This window comes from Lepidochelys olivacea (assembly GCF_965140295.1).
Source record: "Lepidochelys olivacea isolate rLepOli2 genome assembly, chromosome: 5".
Taxonomy (NCBI): Eukaryota; Metazoa; Chordata; order Testudines; family Cheloniidae; genus Lepidochelys; species Lepidochelys olivacea.
Window position 1 is genome coordinate 133,523,172 of NC_140415.1, and position 18,252 is coordinate 133,541,423.

The 18,252-nt window shown below is 43.1% G+C and overlaps 1 protein-coding gene across 2 annotated transcripts in view; it reads left to right on the forward strand.

Annotated features, from left to right (window-relative positions):
• The window catches only part of SLC44A1 (solute carrier family 44 member 1), a 91,404-nt gene that overhangs the window by 23,362 nt on the left and 49,790 nt on the right, over window positions 1–18,252 (forward strand). For both annotated transcript variants that reach the window (XM_084629221.1, XM_084629222.1), the window contains exons 2-3: window positions 8,981–9,070; window positions 11,857–11,999. In XM_084629221.1, the coding sequence (XP_084485347.1) occupies window positions 8,981–9,070; window positions 11,857–11,999 (233 nt within the window). The remainder of the gene's footprint in view (window positions 1–8,980; window positions 9,071–11,856; window positions 12,000–18,252) is intronic.

The window sequence follows — 18,252 nt, forward strand, 5'->3', positions numbered from 1 at the left end:
TCCAAATCCTCTCCAGTTTATCAACAACCTTCTTGTATTGTGAGCACCAGGACTGGACATAGTATTCCAGCAGAGATCGCATCAGTGCCAAATAAAGAGGTAAAATAACCTCTCCCAACCAAAATACCCTGTTGATGCATCCCAGGCTCGCATTAGCTCTTTCGGCCACAGCATCATATACAGAGCTCATGTTCAACCGATTATCCACCACAACCCTCAAATCTTTTTCAGAGTCACTGCTCCCCATCCTGTAAGTATGGTCTACATCCTTTGTTCCTAGATGTGTACATTTACAGTTAGACATACAAAAATGGATATTGTTTGTTTGTGTCCAGTTTTTACCAAGCCACCTTGATAACTCTGAATGAGTGACCTCTCCTCTTCAATATTTGCCACTCCCTTAATTTTTGTGTCATCAGCAAACTTCGTCAGTGATTATTTTGGTTTTTTCCAGGTCCTTGATAAAGCTGTTAAATAGCATAGGTCCCTGTGGGACCACACTGGAAACACACCTGCTTGATGATGATTCCCTGTTTACAGTTACATTTTGAGACCTATCAGTTAGCCAGTTTTTAATCCATTTAATGTGTCCCATGTTAATTTTATATCAATCTAGTTTTTTAATCAAAATGTCATGCAGTAAAAGTCAAACACCTTCCAGAAGTCTACGTATACTACATCAACACTATTACCTTATCAACCAAATGTTGATTTGTGTTAATTATATTACCTTCCTTTAATTCTTTATTAATCGAGTCCATTGCCCATTCCCTTATCTTTCCTGGGATTGATGTCAGACTGAAGCCTGTAGTTACCTGGGTCATTTTTTTTACTCCTTTAAAAAAAATTGGCACTATGTCCTGAGTGTGCACTGAATGGACCTAATTTGTAGGTCCACCACTTGATTCTGCAAGTGGGGCTAATACAAGAAAAGCATCTGTACAAAGAAAACTGTATTCCTATTTTGAATTCTGAGGTATGACTGTATCTATCTCATGCTCTAGGCACTTCTGCTATGCATTAAAAGAACAGTTAATCAAATAGCAAACCTAGCAGCTAATCCACCAGCAGTTCTCAACAAAGCTCCCACCTTACATAGATGAAGAAGACCAAGCTTTCTAGTTTACACAGAGCTCTTCTTCAAGTTACATGCTTTGTTCAGGGGCAATACCTTCTGTAAGCTAGCAGAACAAAAATAACATCATGCTATCATTTTAACAGGAAACTGTTACAGTGGGGCAAATGGCAAGGAAAAATATCAGTTTTTGCTTATCTTGTCTGTATGCTTCTTGCATCAGCAAATGCTGAAGAAATTTTAATCTGTCCATTCAGAAGGCTGAAATCAGTAGAAATGTGGATTGAGGGCTGCAGGCAAAGCTTGTCACTGCAATTTTGATGGTGCTTCAGTTATAATGTAGGCAAAAAGTGGAGGCCTACTGCAGAGGAAACACAATCTCAACATTTGTGTTAAACCTCGTGATGACCATAAAGTAAATATTTTGGACCCTTGAACATAAGTAACTAAGGCTAGTAATCATTTGCATAGAATAAGATACACTTTTCAAGATAAATACATGATCTGAATGTGTATGACATCATCTTGATATTTTTGGGAGTTGAAAATCAGGTCGTTAATTGTCACATACATTGAGTGTTCGTATTGAGAAGTCTTGCTTGACACTTTGCTTTTGTGGAGCTGTAAACCTGATTTAGCACAATTCAGGATGTAAGTAAAGATATGAAAACAGACTTAATTCATCCATGTAACCTTTTAAATGCCTGTTAAAATCATGGCTTTCATATTTCCTTTTAGAAAGATAAGGTTGGTAAGATAATATCTTTTGTTGTACCAACTTCTGTTGATGAGAAAGACAAGCTTTCAAGCTTACACAGAGCTCTTCTTCAGGTCTGGGAAATGTACTTAGAGCAATGTTTCTCAAATGCGACTGCCAGGGACTTTTCGTGGGGGCGTGCTTTGCCCCCCACCCCCATCATCAGGCTTTCATCATCCCTTCCCCCTCCCTCCTTCCCTGTTGCTTCTGGATGTGCTGCCCTGCACCACCTCTGGAGACAGATGGGGCACAGCGCTGCAGGAGCAAGGTGAGTTCTTCCCAAATCCCCTCCCCGCCAACGTGGGTCTGTAGGCTCCAGTGGCAGGACTGTGGGAGCCTGCCCATGCAGCCCCGGGCTCTGACCCCGGGGCGGTGGATACTGACCCCTCCGGCCACGTGGTCCTGGGCTCCAGCTGCGGGGCTTCAGCCTCTGGTTCTGGCTGTGTGGCAGCAGGTGCTGGCCCCTGACTCTTGTCCCTGAGTCCAGCCATGCGGTGGCGGGTGCTGGCAGCAGGCTCCAACCTCAGGGCTTCAGGCGCCAACCCCAGGTTCCAGCTGCAGGGCTTCAGTCTCTGGCCCCCAGTTCTGGCCTTGTGGTGGCAGGTGCTGGCCCCGGACTCTGGCTGTGCAGTGGCGCACGCTGGTCCCAGGTGCCGAACCCCAGTCCTGGGTGTGTGGCAGCAGGCTCCGACTGCGAGGTTTCGGGCTTTGATCCCTGTTTCCAGCCGTGCGTTGACAGGTGCTGACCCCCATCTCCGGCCGCACGGCCCCAGCCCTTAGGCGCTGATACCCTGCCCCAGCCACCCCAGCCCGACCCACAGCTCTGGTCCCGGGCTCCAGCCATGTGGTGGTGGGAACTGACCCCTGGCCTTAGCCACACAGCAGCGAGTGCTGGCTTCAGCCACACATCGGCGGGCACTGACTCCCGGCTCCAGGCTCTGGCTGTATGGCAGCAGGCTGTGGCCCCAGGCACTGACCTACAGCTCCAGCTGTACATCAGTGGGCTCCAATCCCTGGCTCCGGCCATGCGACAGCAGGGCTCATCACCCACCTCCCTGGCCCCCCGCCACCTCCTACGGCCCTATATCCATCCTGCCCCCCATCGTCCCAGGACACTGCTGCCTTCCTGGCCTCACATCCATCCCACCATTGCTTCTGGCCCCAGTTGCCTCCCCTTTCAACCCTTCTCTCCCCCCGCCCCCAATACTAGCTGTCTGGAAGGCTGTAAAAAGTGATGCTTGTATGTTGGTTAATATCACTTTTCACAGCCTCCCAGATAGCTACTAAGTTTGCTGTGAAAAGTGATATTAACAAATATACACACATCACTTTTCACAGCATTATTTTTATTATTGAATCTGGCAAAAAAAACCCTACACATCCAAATCTTTGTAATTTATATATGTATCTGTGCATATTTACTTGTTGTTCTTAAAGTGAATTAAGTATTTTAGGGGAAAGTGTCAGTGTGGCCACCAAAAAATGTGTTCGTAGAACCACTTTTAGAGCGTCACAGCTTAAATACAAGGCGGAACAATTGTTCGGCATAAGTTGTTAACACATTTCAAGAGACCATTCAAGGTGAATTGGCCCGTTAACACTCCTTCACTAATAGGGAGTAAAAGGGGTTGGAGAACAGCTGGGTGGGGTGGGGGAGGGGTATTTGTGGATTATAGATAAGGCTGCATTTTAGTTATGGGTTTTTCAGTAAAAGTCATAGACAGGTCACAGGCAGTAAACAAAAATTCATGGACTGTGACCTGTCCATGACTTGTACTATATACCCCTGACTAAATCTTGGGGGTAGGGCAGTCCAGGGGTGCCACCGGTGCTCGGGGCTGTGTGTGGTGACCCAGGGGGCACTATGGGTGCTTGGGAGGGGCTGGCTGGGGTGGGGGTGGGGGTTGGAGGGGCTGGCAGGCTCTCCTACCTGGCTCCGCACGGCTCCCCAGAGGCGGCGACATGTCTCTCCCTCAGCTCCTAGGCGGAGGTACGGCCAGGTAGCTCTGCGTGCTGCTTCCGCCCCAAGCATCGGCTCCCCAGCTCCTATTGATCAGGAACTGCGGCCAATGGGAGCTGCGGGAGCAGTGCCTCCGGGTGAAGGCAGTGCTCAGATCTGTCTGGCGGCTTCTCTGCCTAGGAGCGGAGGGAGAGACATGTCGCCGCTTCCGGGGAGCCCCCTGAGGTAAGTGCTGCCCAGAGCTCTCACGGTCTCCTGCTCCCCAGCTCCCAGCCTTGAGCCCCCTCCCAAACTCCTGCTGCTGCTGGAGAAGGAGGGCGCAGTGGCCCGAGTCTGCCCCAGCAACGGCCAGGATGGCTGGCCCAGGAGCGGTTCAGGCAGCCTCCAGACCAGCTGCTGCAGAAATCAGAGGTCCCAGAAAATCACAGAATCCATGACAAACTCACAGCTTTAATTATAGATTGTTATAATAAGCCATTAATCCAGTGTCTTTTTTTTTCAGTCCATGTTTTTTAGGGTCTGGCAAAGTTATGAATTTAAGCTCCCAGGCTTGTCTTTAGAAAGTGTTGTGTAGGTTTCCTTTGAGGATGTGGACTGAGAGGTCAGATGTAGGGTGATCATTTTGTGAAAAGTGTTTATCCACAGGTGATATGGTGCTTTTTGTCTTACTGTTTTCCTGTGAGCTCTCCTGAGAGCGTAAGGACTGTCTGGGTTCACTCACGTGGTTGTTGTTGGGGCATTTAGTGCACTGGGTGAGGTACACCGCATGTTGTGATAGGCATGCGTAGGACCCATGGATCTTGAAAGTTGTGTTGTGGGAAGTGTGTGTTTGATCATTGTAGCAGTGGAGATTTGTGTCTGCAGCTTTTGCATCTGTTGTCCTGGAAGGCTTTGGGGCTGTCCAGTAACTTAGCAAATGAAATGGATTACCTGTGGTAGCTGTGAGTAATTCCAAATTCTTGTCAACGCTCTTCCAAAGTACATCCAATGGCTTTTAAAAAATTGTATTACAAGATTTCATTTGAAACTCATCAGCTTCTTCTCTTTCTGTTAGCACTACCGGTAAATAAAAAATATTGTGAGATTTAGCAAAGCCAGAAAAGATCCCTGGAGAGAGCTTTAAAGACATTGAGCATGACATTACATGAACTTAATTTGTGCAAATATGACTTAATGCGAAAATCTCACTGCAGATGTTGTTTTAAGTGTAAGGGTCGCATCATTTGAAGACGGTTGGTTTGCATGGGTGTAGCTGAGGGCATCATTTGGCCTGCAAGCACCTCTTGTAGTGGTGATAATGAGAGAGATGAAAAGAACCCAGCTTGACTGTCGGGGCACGTCTACCTGCAGCTAGCCCATGACCCTCCTACCTCTCAGGATCCTAGCCCAAACCTGGAAGTCTACAGTACTATTAAACAGCCCTGCGGCCCGAGTCAGTTGGTATGGGCGCAGCCACAGGTGTCTAATTGCAGTGTAGACACCCTCAGAGCCCAGAGTGAGTTTGTGTGGTTGGCAGATAACTTTCCTGTGTAGACCAAATCTATGTCTGTATAGCTAAATTGGTCAGGGGTGTGAAAACCCCCCACACTCCCAACTGACATAGCTATGCCAACATAACCCCCAGTATAGACGCAGCTATGTTGGTGGCGCTTCCATCAATGTAGCTTAGTTGTTTGGGGAGGCGGTGTTCCTACACCAATGGAAAAAACCTTTGTCGGTGTATGCTACGTGTACTTTTCAGGGCTGTGCCAACATAGCTGTGCTGGAAGAGTCCCCGTAGCAGAGACATACTCCTAGGAAATGCAGCGTATTTGCAAACAGAGCTGACTTTATACAAAAGTCAATGAGGCAGTTAACAAGGAACCCCACACACTCAAAGCCATTTTTTTAGGGAGAGAACCACAAAGTGCTTGAAAGACTGACTCTTGCTCCATGTCTTACTGCCATGGTTGCAGTTGGCAGAGGCACTTGTGCTGGAGTCCATTCAGTACAAAAGAGAAGGAGCTGTTTGCAGAGTGTTTTCCCATTAGAGGCCCTCAACTTTGTAATCTATTCTCTCCCACCTCCCTGGTATGAAAACCCAAATCTCATATTGTAGGGACCATTATCAGTTACCCAGGCTATTGAGGGGAGAGGGGCACAATAGAAGCTGTTTTTGGGGAGAGGGAGAGTGTTGATCGGATTGTTTTTTATTGAGATTGGGGAGTTATGGTGGCTTGGAGATATTTAACAGCTGTTGGCTTTCGTTTTGCTGATTGTATTTTTAAATTTTGGCAGAGGCACCTAGAGCTGAGGGTAGGCACTTCTGTGTATATTGTTATAAATTGAAATAAATAATATATAGGCAAAGTACTGGAGAGCATTTCTGACTTGCCATCTGGAAGTGGTAAGAATATCTCTTTCAAACAGTTGACAGTGAAGTCTTACCCAGCTAAACACCTCATAGGCATGTTTTATGAACACTTAAAGAAAATCTTAGGAGAGATTTCTCACATTTAAAACTTCCTTTTTATTGGCAATCTGTTTGACCATGATATTGGGAACTTTGCTCATTGTTCACAGATTGCTAGGTGGCTTCTTAGTCAGGTCAGAACTTCTGCAGTAATTCAGTCTCTCCTGTGTCCTTCAGCGTGTTTCATCTGTCCACTTAGGTGGGAATGTCTCTCCTCATTCCTTCCAGTCCCACAGAATAAAGAGAAACTTACTGCTCAGTGGGAAGAGGGCTTTGCATAATTGAATAAAACTCTAGAAACTAGAAGGCAGATTTTATTCTTGTGGGGTTCCCCAGCTTGCCTTTTAAGGCTTTGTGTCATTGGGAGTGACATTATATGAAGAAGGAGAAGGTAGTGTTTGGAGTAAAGAGGTTCATGGCTCACTCCACAAGAGCAGCCTCTACCTTTTCAGCAGAGAGAGATGGGTATCCTTACAGTTTCATGGCACTAGAGTTGATGTGGGCAGCCTCTGTGGATGCTAACTTCAAAAGGCAAGTCCATGCTGCAGGATGTCCTTTATAAGGTACCTTTCTGGTTCCTGGTCTGGAGTCAAATTCCAGAGGTTGCAGTTCCCAGAGTCTGGGTCTGCTGGAGTTCTTATCTGGAAACTGAAATTTCTTCCAGGTCCATTTATGCCAGCCCAGACTGAGTGGGGTCACCCAGCCAGCTCCTCTCATGGAAGGCAGTGATTCTCCAAGAGCTGTTACTTTATTTTCGTGTCAACAGCCACTGATTAGAGGACTCAGGCACAGCCTGGACAAATGCAGAAAGACTTTAAAAATATTAACAGATACCATTGTAATGAAACTTCATTTCAAACGGGGTCTGTAGTTCGAATGCAGAGGATGAGGAAGATGCGGTTTTTCTTTCATTGTATCTAGTTTGTAGTTTTCTAATAACTTTATTTGTAAAGGGTATTTGTAAAGGGTATTTGTGTTTGCAAATCGAGCTAAAGATGAGTCTTGAATACCCCAAACCATCTTACTAACACATTTCCGCTAGTGATACAACAGCCATGTACGACAGACTTTCTGCTTTTGATCAGGCTGCAAAGCTAGGTGCTGGAGATGGCAAATGTCAGCAAAGTTTACAATAGCTCGGCTTTGGCAGTTCAGTTTCCTGTTCTGATTCTCATCTGAAACTCCAACAAACTCCAGTAATGAAAATTTAAGGTTTTGGCAGGTTGCCCTTCCTACACAAGAGGTTGGAATCTTCAGTTGTTTCTTTATATCCCAGTTTGTGCTCTCCCATAAAGGTATAGAAGGCCATTCTACACCTCTTCTGGACTACAGTCTGTGTTCTGTGATCCATGCCTTTACTGAATGGAAGAATAGCTCTCCCAAAGATCCTTTTAAATGCCTAAACTTTTGGTAGGGAGATGCTACAAGAAGTAGTTTCCTGGAAACGTACTGAAAGAGCTTTGTTGTCTCTGCAACTTTATTATTTTTAAAGTGAGGTGTACTTTTTTCAACCTTGGATCTAAATCAAAATTTTGATCTGTGAACAAAATTCTAGTGCTATACTTAATTTTGCTTTGTAGTCAATATGCATTCTTCCCCTAGCTGTCCTAGGGAAGAAACGTAGCTTAAACACCTCTTCATAATTTTTTAATTATAATGAGCCACTATAAGTAGAACAGACTTTATGAAATGTACACTTGTGGGCAGCAGGTAGCCATTTTTATAGTGCAGACGGTTAAGTCCAGCCTTTTATCCATTGAGGTATTTCTGTCATCTGAAACAGCAGCAGAGTCTCTTTCTTGAGAGTTTTAACTTAACTCCAGACTCCTTCCTTTTAATAAGTTGACACTACTTGCCTGAATTGCAGAACTCCACAGCTGCCTTTTCTAGGCAGATTTAAAAAACTGTTCCTCAGACAGCTATATTTTACGTTCTTTCTGTCTGTACTGTGCTGTTAATCCTGCCATGGAGGTGTTTAAAGCTGACAAGTTTGTGAAAAGCTTATCCTTTTATCCTTCTTGGAAAGCAGATTACTGTACATACGGTAGCTGTGGAAGGGTACAGTAACTAGTATTGTAGATCTCTTGAGTGACGATGCTTATTTCCCCTCTTCTGCTAGAGCCAGAAATATGAATAAGTGAAATGCTTTCTGAATTCAGCATTGCTCTTATCCACTCTCTTTTGCAGATTCTTATTGCACTTACCCTTGGACACATTACCTTGACTTTCTATTGAATGGTTCCATTAGCCTCACTGTAGTTTAAATAATTATTGTACATTTTACAGTATAGATGAAGTAATTTAAGGGTATGTCTTCACTACCCGCCAGATCGGCGGGCAGCGATCGATTCAGCAGGGATCGATTTATCATGTCTAGTCTAGACACGATAAATCGATCCCTGAGCGCTCTCCCGTCGACTCCTGCACTCCAGCTCCACGAGAGGCGCAGGTGGAGTCGACAGGGGAGCAGCAGCAGTCAACTCACTGCAGTGAAGACACCACGGTAAGTCGATCTAAGTACGTTGACTTCAACTACATTATTCATGTAGCTGAAGTTGTGTAACTTAGATTGATTTCCCCTCCCCTCCGTGTAGACCAGGGCTGAGTATCAAAAGATAAACCCAGATGAATATCAGTGCCCTAAAAACTACTTTTTGAAGCGCTTTATTATTAGCAGAACATATTTTATTGAATTGACTTCGTAACCATTGTCTTTATCCCTTTTTCTCACCCAAGAGCTCCAAACGAGAATGGAAGCCTCTGGAGGATCGCAGCTGCACAGATATACCATGGCTGTTGCTGTTCATCCTCTTTTGTGTTGGAATGGTGAGTAAAATAAGAAAGATTTTAAATGTTACATAGGCACAGACAGTTTTCACTCGTGAAGAAATCAGATTTTGAGATTAGAAATTTGGTAACTTCAGTCAGTGTCTAGTGTACTTTAGCATGGCAAGTATCAGTTACGGAACAAGAACTTGCTTGATTTTGATACGTTTTTGTAAGGCAGTGTCACTATGCACAGATCTAGTACTTTCACAGGGTCTCATAATTTGCTATGGACTCTGTCTTGCCACAGAATTGTGTGCATCGGAATCTAAGCTACTTTTAAAATAAGTTTCTAGCCCTCGTGGTTGTGAAGAAGTCACTCTAAACTTGGCCTATTTTTTTTTTTAAAGGCTATCATCCTAAACCTGTAGATGTCTTGAAAAAATAGCTTTGAGCATAGGGAACTGTTACCTTAATCTCAATAGGCTGCTAGTTCTGAAACTGAAACAAAAATGGCAATGTAAACCTCAAAATTGTTGATATCCCTGCTGATAACTTTAGCAGAGCCATCCAGTTAATACGCTTATTCCACAATCCAAACCTTCTTCCCAAGCTGCCCCAGGTGCCAAAGCCTTACTGTGTTTTACCCAGGTGCCAGAACACTTGGCTTCCTCCTGACAAGTGCTTGGATGCAGTTAGATGTTGTTAAATTACAAAAAAATAATTGCAGCCTAGTGAAAATTCTGTATCGTGTTTTTTGCCTTTTTTGTATGGAATTAGGGAGGATTGCTTACATTATTCTAGGTCCAACCCACCGCCAATTAGAGAATAACTCTCCCTTTCACATCCCTGGTTTGTGGGATGATGCTCTCTGCCTATGCATCTCAAACTTTTTTAATGTCTTTATTTTACAACCCTGGTGCACTGCAAGCTCATAGCTAACTTGCTCTTCACTTAGCACCCCTTTGGTATTTTTGCGATCCATTGACAAGTTTGATTTTTAACTCCAGTGCATATAACTGACTGTTTAATCCAGAAATGCCTAGTTCTATATATTTATTTGGGGTATTAGACCATACAAATTAGGTACACACAGTTGCATATGCCCCTCTTTGAAAATTAGATCCCAGATTGTGTTACGTTTCACCCTTTGCTGTTACCCGGTCTGTTGTTGGCAGTGTCCTGCTGATACAACTCCATACACACCTACAACTGCGAATTTTTCCTTTTGTATGGTGTACTATCCTACAGCTTTCTTGTCACACCAATACACTGTGCAGAGCAATTGTCATATCATCACTGCCTTGGGGAGTTGCAAATAAGTTCAGGCGGTTACATCCACCTTCCCTCACTTTGTGGCTAGATGGGAGTAGAATACTAAAATAGATGGAGGAGGATCCTGAAACTTCTCTGCTGTAGTGTAGAGTCACAGTGTGGAAACCGTTAAGAACCTGAGCATTATCCTACATAAAATTCTATTGCTTAAAAGAAACTAGAGCTTTTACATGAGTGGTGATGGATTCAAGAAATTGACAGTAGGAGCTGCAAATCAGCTTAATTATTACTAGCGATGACCTTTTACTCCTTCTTTGCTTTGATATCCAATGTTAAGTTTATGAATAAGCTAATTCACTATAAAACAGTGACCTGCACTTCATTTGGAATTTCTCTCTAATCAACTTGTCTCCTTCCGTATTGGTCCCTCCTTAGCACTGCGTTGTCTCCCCCTCCTAAGGCTTTAAAGCTGTCAATGTTTGACTTCTCCACACCCTCCTTCCAATTGCCTTTTCCTTCTCAGTTGATTCTGTTGGGTCCACTTGTAACTTCAGACGCTCTTCTGCACTTGTTTCCTTTGCCACCCGCCACTAACTCATTCTCCCACCAATCTCAAACTTTGGCTTACCCCTCTTATCTTCTTCCTCTGGCATCACTGGACACTTAGAGAGACAGCATAAGGACTATCTTTCTCTGCTCAGGATCTTGCCAGCCTAATTAGTTGTAAAGAGATAATTGATGCTTTCAGGCATGACCTCCTTACGCTGGCCTCTCTGCATTTCCCCTCCACCCCCAAACTTCCCCTTTAATATCCGATTTAAGCTCTTTGAAAAGTTAGTCAATAGCCCAGTGAGACCTGGGTCTCTCTTCTCTAAGGCCCCTTTTCCCTCTTTGCTCCACCACGTGCTCCTTTTGTGTGCTTCCACTGTTGTTTCTGTTTCTTTTTCTTCCATGTGTCCCCCATACCTGAAATGTCTTTCCTGGCCTGGTCTGCCCTGCCTCCCCTTCTGCTTAAAATGCACTTACTCCAAATAGGCCTTCTTTCCCTCAGAAGTGTTAACAAGATGTTTGAAAAATCTTACAAACAAAAATACCCTAACTATCTGGAAATTAACGAGCTGCAACCCAAACTTCACTAGTCATGCTGCATTTGTTGCGCTCCTTCCCTGCCCCCCTCTCCTTTACAGTTGTGTGCTATCTGCCTAGATTGTGAGCAGTTCACCTCAGGAACTTTGTTTTATGCCTGTCTTGTAAAAGCACCTAGCACACTGTTGAGCCTGTTCAGCTAATAAATAACTTTTAGCACATCTGAATCATATTTTTAATTAGTGTTTGCATTTAAATTCACAACCGTCTGTTATTCCCCACAGTGGTTCTTTCTTGATTGACTTAGACTTTTCCCTTTTAAATGGAAGGCATTTCAAAGAAGGGTGCAAGAAATTGGACTGCTTTCCTCTGAAATAGATGAATTACAGCTGACTCTTCCCTCATGACCAGCTCCAAGGAGAGCATTGTTAAACTGTGTTTCTGACACAGTTGCCATTGAACCTTTTATCTGTTTTTTTTCCCAGGGTTTTATTTGTGGCTTTTCAATAGCTACTGGAGCAGCTGCAAGATTGGTTTCAGGATATGACAGTTATGGAAATATCTGTGGGCAGAAGAATGTAAAGGTGGATGGAATAGTCAATAGTGGTTTAGACCTCACACAAAAGAAGTGAGTATATGCCTTTTCCAAACTAGTGGTTGATTGAACCAGAGTCTGTTCTCAGTTGGAAGTAGATTGCAATAACCTGATTGGGGGTGGGGGGGATATTCTGACTCTTTTAGTTAATGTGTTTAATTTTTCCTATCTAGTCCTTGTCTGAATTTCTCTTGCTTAAAACCTTCTCTAACAACCAGTAGCCTGCATTTGTGAATGTGCATTGTGGAATTTGTAATGTGCGTATAAACAAGGTAATCTGGAGTATCGCTTTCTTCTTGGCATCTCATTATATAGTTGTGTCCAGCCGTTTGGTACAGTTGATCATTGGGGCTTTACAGACTTACCAACATTTTCAAATGTTCCAGGGATGAATGAGGAAAGCCAAGAAACCTCTCTGAACAATTCAGAGGACTTTAGAAAGCAAAATATCCTTTAGCTTGGAAATCAACACTACTACACTGTATCGAGACGATAATTAATGAAGTCTGAAATAAGACTGCAGCAAAGGATAATGAAAAACTAAAAGACCTTATTAACTTCTGGAATAGTCTTGGTTCACCTGTCTTCACGCTAACAAACCACTCAATACATGCAGATTGTTTTGTAAGGACGCTTGACTGAAGGTTTGATTATTTGGAGGTAGTATTGGAGTTTTCTTGGCAACTTCATTTGGAAGAGTAATTTAATGTGAATAATCAGGAAAAGGATTACTCTTGTATGGCTAACAAGAACATCCGATTATGTCACATGGTTAAAAAAAATTAAGTGGTATAAATCATAATTTTTTTTTTTTTAAGAGCATAAGACCACTACTACCTGCCTGGGGATAAGAAGAAATTTTCCTTATGGCCAGATTATTCCATATCTGCACATGATAGAGTTTCTTGCACAGTCCTCTGAAGCATATGATACTGTCTGGCACACTATTCTAGATAGAGCTCTAGTCTGGTCTAGTATGGCAATTCCTATATATTAGCAAGTGATTTCCCCTGCCTCCCCCTCCCCCCGCCTTGTTTTTCACTGTCTTGAAATTGTTTCAAAAAGGGCCCCATCTGATCACCATCTGTTTCTATCCGACTGAGTTCTTGTAGTGTCAGAGGTACAATGCACGGGATTACTTCATACGCTCATCTAAATTTTATAGTAATGCTTTTTACAGTCTGGAGAAAATAAGCTTTTTCTTCCTAGCCTCTCTATCATAAACTAAGCCTTGAAGAAAGAGTTTCTTGCTCTAAACTTCCAGGGGATCCCTGAAGATATTTCCATTTGCCTCCTCTTATAGAGTAATTTTATCTTTAGCCTCCAATCAGAAGCAGACATGTTAAATTATCTGTAAAATAGCATTATCTCTTCCTGCTAAATCATAGTAACATGTAGGGAATGTAATGAGGAAGTGAAATTGACACTATTTGGGAAAACTTGAGCTATAATATGTGTTTGTGGGGGTGAGGGGTCCTCTGAGTGGAATGATTAGCTGAGTACACATCAGAGTCTGAAAGAGTATCCTGACTTAAGTTTTGTAGGGTTTTCACAGCCACATCTTTGCCTCAGAAATTGACTTTGCCTTTTCTTGATTACAAAAAGAACACAGCATAGTTTCAATATGCTTTGCGCTGGGAGACAAACCCTTGGAGTGCAGTGAGGATCTGACAGCCAGTTCCAGACCCATCTGCCTACTCTGAAGAGGTTCATTGCCTTTTAGAGCTTTGCCAGGATTATGGGGTTAAAATTATCTTGATGTGCTAGAGTAATTGGCAAACAAAATTAGGAACACATTGACAAGGTACAAGTTGTTCAAATGCCAGTCCTAACTGGTATTTGACCTGCTCAGTCTTGCTGCTTGGGCAGAATGAAGGTACTATATATCCTTCTAAAAAACTACAAGAAGAAATACCCTGCTTCAGAGAATTGTCATCCAGTGACTTTCAAATGCTAGCAAATTCTCATGATCCCCCAGAAGCAAAGACTTTAATGGGCTCTTTACTCAGTGCATGCAGGTAGCAAATGGACAAATGCGAAGTTTGCAGCGTACATGCAGAGAAAATACATGAGCTAAATTCTATATGCCCCACCCAGAATTGGTATGAATTGGGTGAACTTTTTAATTCATCTCTCCATTATTGCAATGAGATGCTTGTCGATTGCAGTGAACAGTGGTTCTGCACAGTGCTCATTTAAATGTCTAGAGATGTCTTGAGAGATGACAGGAAATCAATGAAATCTACAAAGTTAGGAACATACAAAATGCTCTAAGCCAAGACAGACTTGTATATTGTGCTAGCTTGCTGCACAGGTAAAGGTTAACTGTTTGTGGTTTTAAAATAGAAGAACACAGGATACTTGGAATGCAAAACAATATCTTTGCCTCTTCTCACTTTTATATTTAACTTCTGTTAACTATGCCATCCATGCCTGTTCAGTCATGGTGAAAAAGAATCGGGCATTTGCCCAGTAAGCCTATTGGTCATGTGAAGGAATGGTTGATTTGCTCTCCATTTCTTTCCTTGTGTGACTTCATCTTAATTTAAAAACATATATTATGGTAGCAGCTCAGATTCTTTTTTTTTTTTTAAAGTAAGACACTAAAATACACACACACCTACCCACCCACCCCCAGCCAAAAAAAAAAAAAATCAATGTTATTATGATGTAAACTTCAAAACCCACTTCATCAGATGCATGGAGTGGAAAATAGAGGCCGGTATAATACACAACACATATAAAAATGGGAGTTGCCTTACCAAGTGTGTGCTTGCTTCAGTAGCACATATACTAAAATTGGAACCATACAGAGAAGATTAGCATGGCCCCTGCGCAAGGATGACATGCAAATTCGTGAAGCGTTCCATATTTTCTTTTGGGGGGAGGGATAGCTTAGTGGTTTGAGTATTGGCCTGCTAAACCCAGGGTTGTGAGTTCAATCCCTGAGGGGGCCATTTAGGGATCTGGGGCAAAAATTGGGGATTGGTCCTGCTCCTGAGGTCCCTTCCAACCCTGATATTCTGTGATTCTAAGTGTGGGGTCAGTGCTAACGAGCCAATTCAATTAAGGTGGAAGTGGGCTATTCTCAACGGTTGACAAGAAGGGGTGACTACAAAGGGAGGAAAAATCACTTTTGTAGCGCAAATGAGGCCAACGTAATCAAGGTGGCCCAATTCAAACAGTTGACAAGAAGGTGAGAGCGTCAGCAGGGGAAATTAGTTTTTGTAGCAACCCGTCCACTCCCAGTCTTTATTCAGGCCTAATTTGATGGTGTCCAGTTGGCAAATCAGTTCTAGTTCTGCAGTTTCTTTTTGGAGTCTGTTTTTGAAGTTTTTTTGTTGAAGAACTGCCACTTTTAAGTCGGTTGGTGAGTGTCCAGGGAGATTGAAGTGTTCTCCTACTGGTTTTTGAATGTTCTAATTCTTGATGGCTGATTTGTGTCCATTTATTCTTTTGCATAGAGACTGTCCTGTTTGGCCAATGTACATGGCAGAGGGGCATTGCTGGCACATGACAGCATATATCACATTGGTAGATGTGCAGGTGAACGAGCCTCTGATAGTGTGGCTGATGTAATTAGGTCCTATGATGGTGTCCCTTAATTAGATATGTGGACAGAGTTGGCCAGGGGGTCTGTTGCAGGGGTTGGTTCCTGGGTTAGTATTTTTGTTGTGTGGTGTGTAGTTGCTGGTGAGTATTTGCTTCAGGTTGGAGGCTGTCTGTAAGCAAGGACTGACCTGTCTTCTAAGGTCTGAGAGACTCTGTCCTTGCGTCTGATGAAGTGGGTTTTAGCCCACGAAAGTTTATGCCCAAATAAATTTGTTAGTCTGTAAGGTACCACAGGGACTCCTCGTTGTTTTTGCTGATACAGACTAACACAGCTACCCCTCGGAAACCTGTCTACATTTAAACTTCTTAAATGTATGCCACAAGATATGCGCTTCAGCAGTTAACTTCGCTGTGAACTTGAACTTTCATATTCTGATTTCTGAATATTTAAACCTGTAGCTTTGATATTGCAATTTACCTTTTGAATGAAATTTAAGAAAAATTATAGATGTAGGCATAGGCACTACCGATGAAGAGTTTAAAATTCCAGATAGTTACTGGGGTTGGCCAAAAACTGGGCATGTCCACAATTACATCAATTTAATCAAGTATTTTTGCCTCTCTAAGTAATTCTCCTCCCTCTTTTCATAATCCAAAACATGTTTTAAGAATCAATAGAAAAAAATATGTTTTGGATTATGAAAACACTTGACAAAGATCTTGTAATTTCATTAATCCAGTATGTTGGCTGTTTTAAAGCATAGGTACAGTGCTACCAACTAAAAATTTACACATCTAGTATGTATAGGTTTATTATGGTACGATTAATTATTTTCCTATTCCTGTAGTGTAATCTTGAAGTAAGTTGAACCAGCCCAAGTAAGATAAATAATTACCTTTGTTTGCGTGGCTGACTTAACTAGTGTACTTTGGATTACTTGTATCCTGCATGTTTGGAACTATAATTTCACAGTTCTTTAGGCAGAACTGAAATGGGTTCTGTAGTGACTTACCATGGATCTTTATTGGTGCCAAAGGTCCCTGGATGCTTTAGATTTCTTCTGACATCTTTCACCGAGCCTTTCCAACACTGTAGCCAAACCTCACCTCAGAAAGGGAAAAGCCATGAAGAAAACAAAACTGAAACCAGCTTTGTGCTCAGTCAACTAGCTGCCATAAGTGGTCATTTAAATAATTAGAGGTGAATGAACTCTCCCGATCTGCATTGGGAACAGTCAGTTGGATTCAGGTAATCGTTTACAGGGCAATGTTAATGAGCTCACTGACCTGATTCTGCTTAGCCATTAAAAATAGCAGACCCTTCCTACCAACTCTCTCTAGCTCAAGACCTCCATGATATGAAGCATTAACAGAACACAACAGTGGGCTTGTGTACACTTACGTTTTATAGCGCTCTAACTTGCTGCCTCAGGGGGGTGAAAAATCACCCCCCTGAGTGCAGCAAGTCAGAGCTCTTTAAAGTGCTAGTGTAAACAGGCTCCCAGCACTCGGAGCTAAGCCCCTCGTGGAGTCCCAGGAACGCTGGGAGAGCTCTCTCCCAGTGCTCGCACGCGATCACACTCTCACTTCAAGGCGCTGCCTTAGGAGCGCTCCCGCGAGAGCGCTTTGAAGTTTCCAGTGTCGCCCTGCCCAGTGTTCTTAATAGGAGAATCTCTTGTGATGGCTCAGTGTAAAGAGGAAGAAGTCTGTCAAGATCCACTCAAAGCTGTGACATGTTTAAGTTGCAAAAAGAAAAGGAGGACTTGTGGCACCTTAGAGACTAACCAGTTTATTTGAGCATGAGCTTTCGTGAGCTACAGCTCACTTCATCGGATGCATACTGTGGAAACTGCAGAACACATTATATATACACAGAGACCATGAAACAATACCTCCTCCCATCCCACTCTCCTGCTGGTAATAGCTTATCTAAAGTGATCACTCTCCTTACAATGTATATGATGATCAAGTTGGGCCATTTCCAGCACAAATCCAGGTTTTCTCACCCTCCGCCGCCCACACACAAACTCACTCGCCTGCTGGTATTACCAGAGTGATCACTTTAGATAAGCTATTACCAGCAGGAGAGTGGGATGGGAGGAGGTATTGTTTCATGGTCTCTGCGTATATATAATGTCTTCTGCAGTTTCCACAGTATGCATCCGATGAAGTGAGCTGTAGCTCACGAAAGCTTATGCTCAAATAAATTGGTTGGTCTCTAAGGTGCCACAAGTACTCCTTTTCTTTTTGCGAATACAGACTAACACGGCTGTTACTCTGAAACATGTTTAAGTTGATTGGTCAAGTTATCAGACTCAAGTTCTCAGAACTGACGCCTTCTTTGTTCATTTCAACCGAGATTACTCCTGGCCACAGGAAAACTGGGATCACAGGGAAGGGAGCAGGGTCTCCAGATGATTTTTTAGACTAGAAGATAAAGAGCTCTTTTAAAAGTGGCTCCAAATCTTTCCCCATTACATTAAGGGCAATGGTTAAATTCATAATATCAGCACGTAGAGCCCTCTCAGTCACCCTACTCCATGTTTCATCCAAGAGACTCTTCAAGAGTACAGACAGGAATTCCAAGCAGCTCAGATCCATTAAATTAACTCTGGCTTTCCTGTACAAGAGCCTGTGAAATACTATCTTCTGGTCTGGATCCCTATTCTGCAGCCACCATAGCCTGCCAACAGTATGTGTCAGAGTTCTGGGATGTGCCTCCAGAAACAATCTA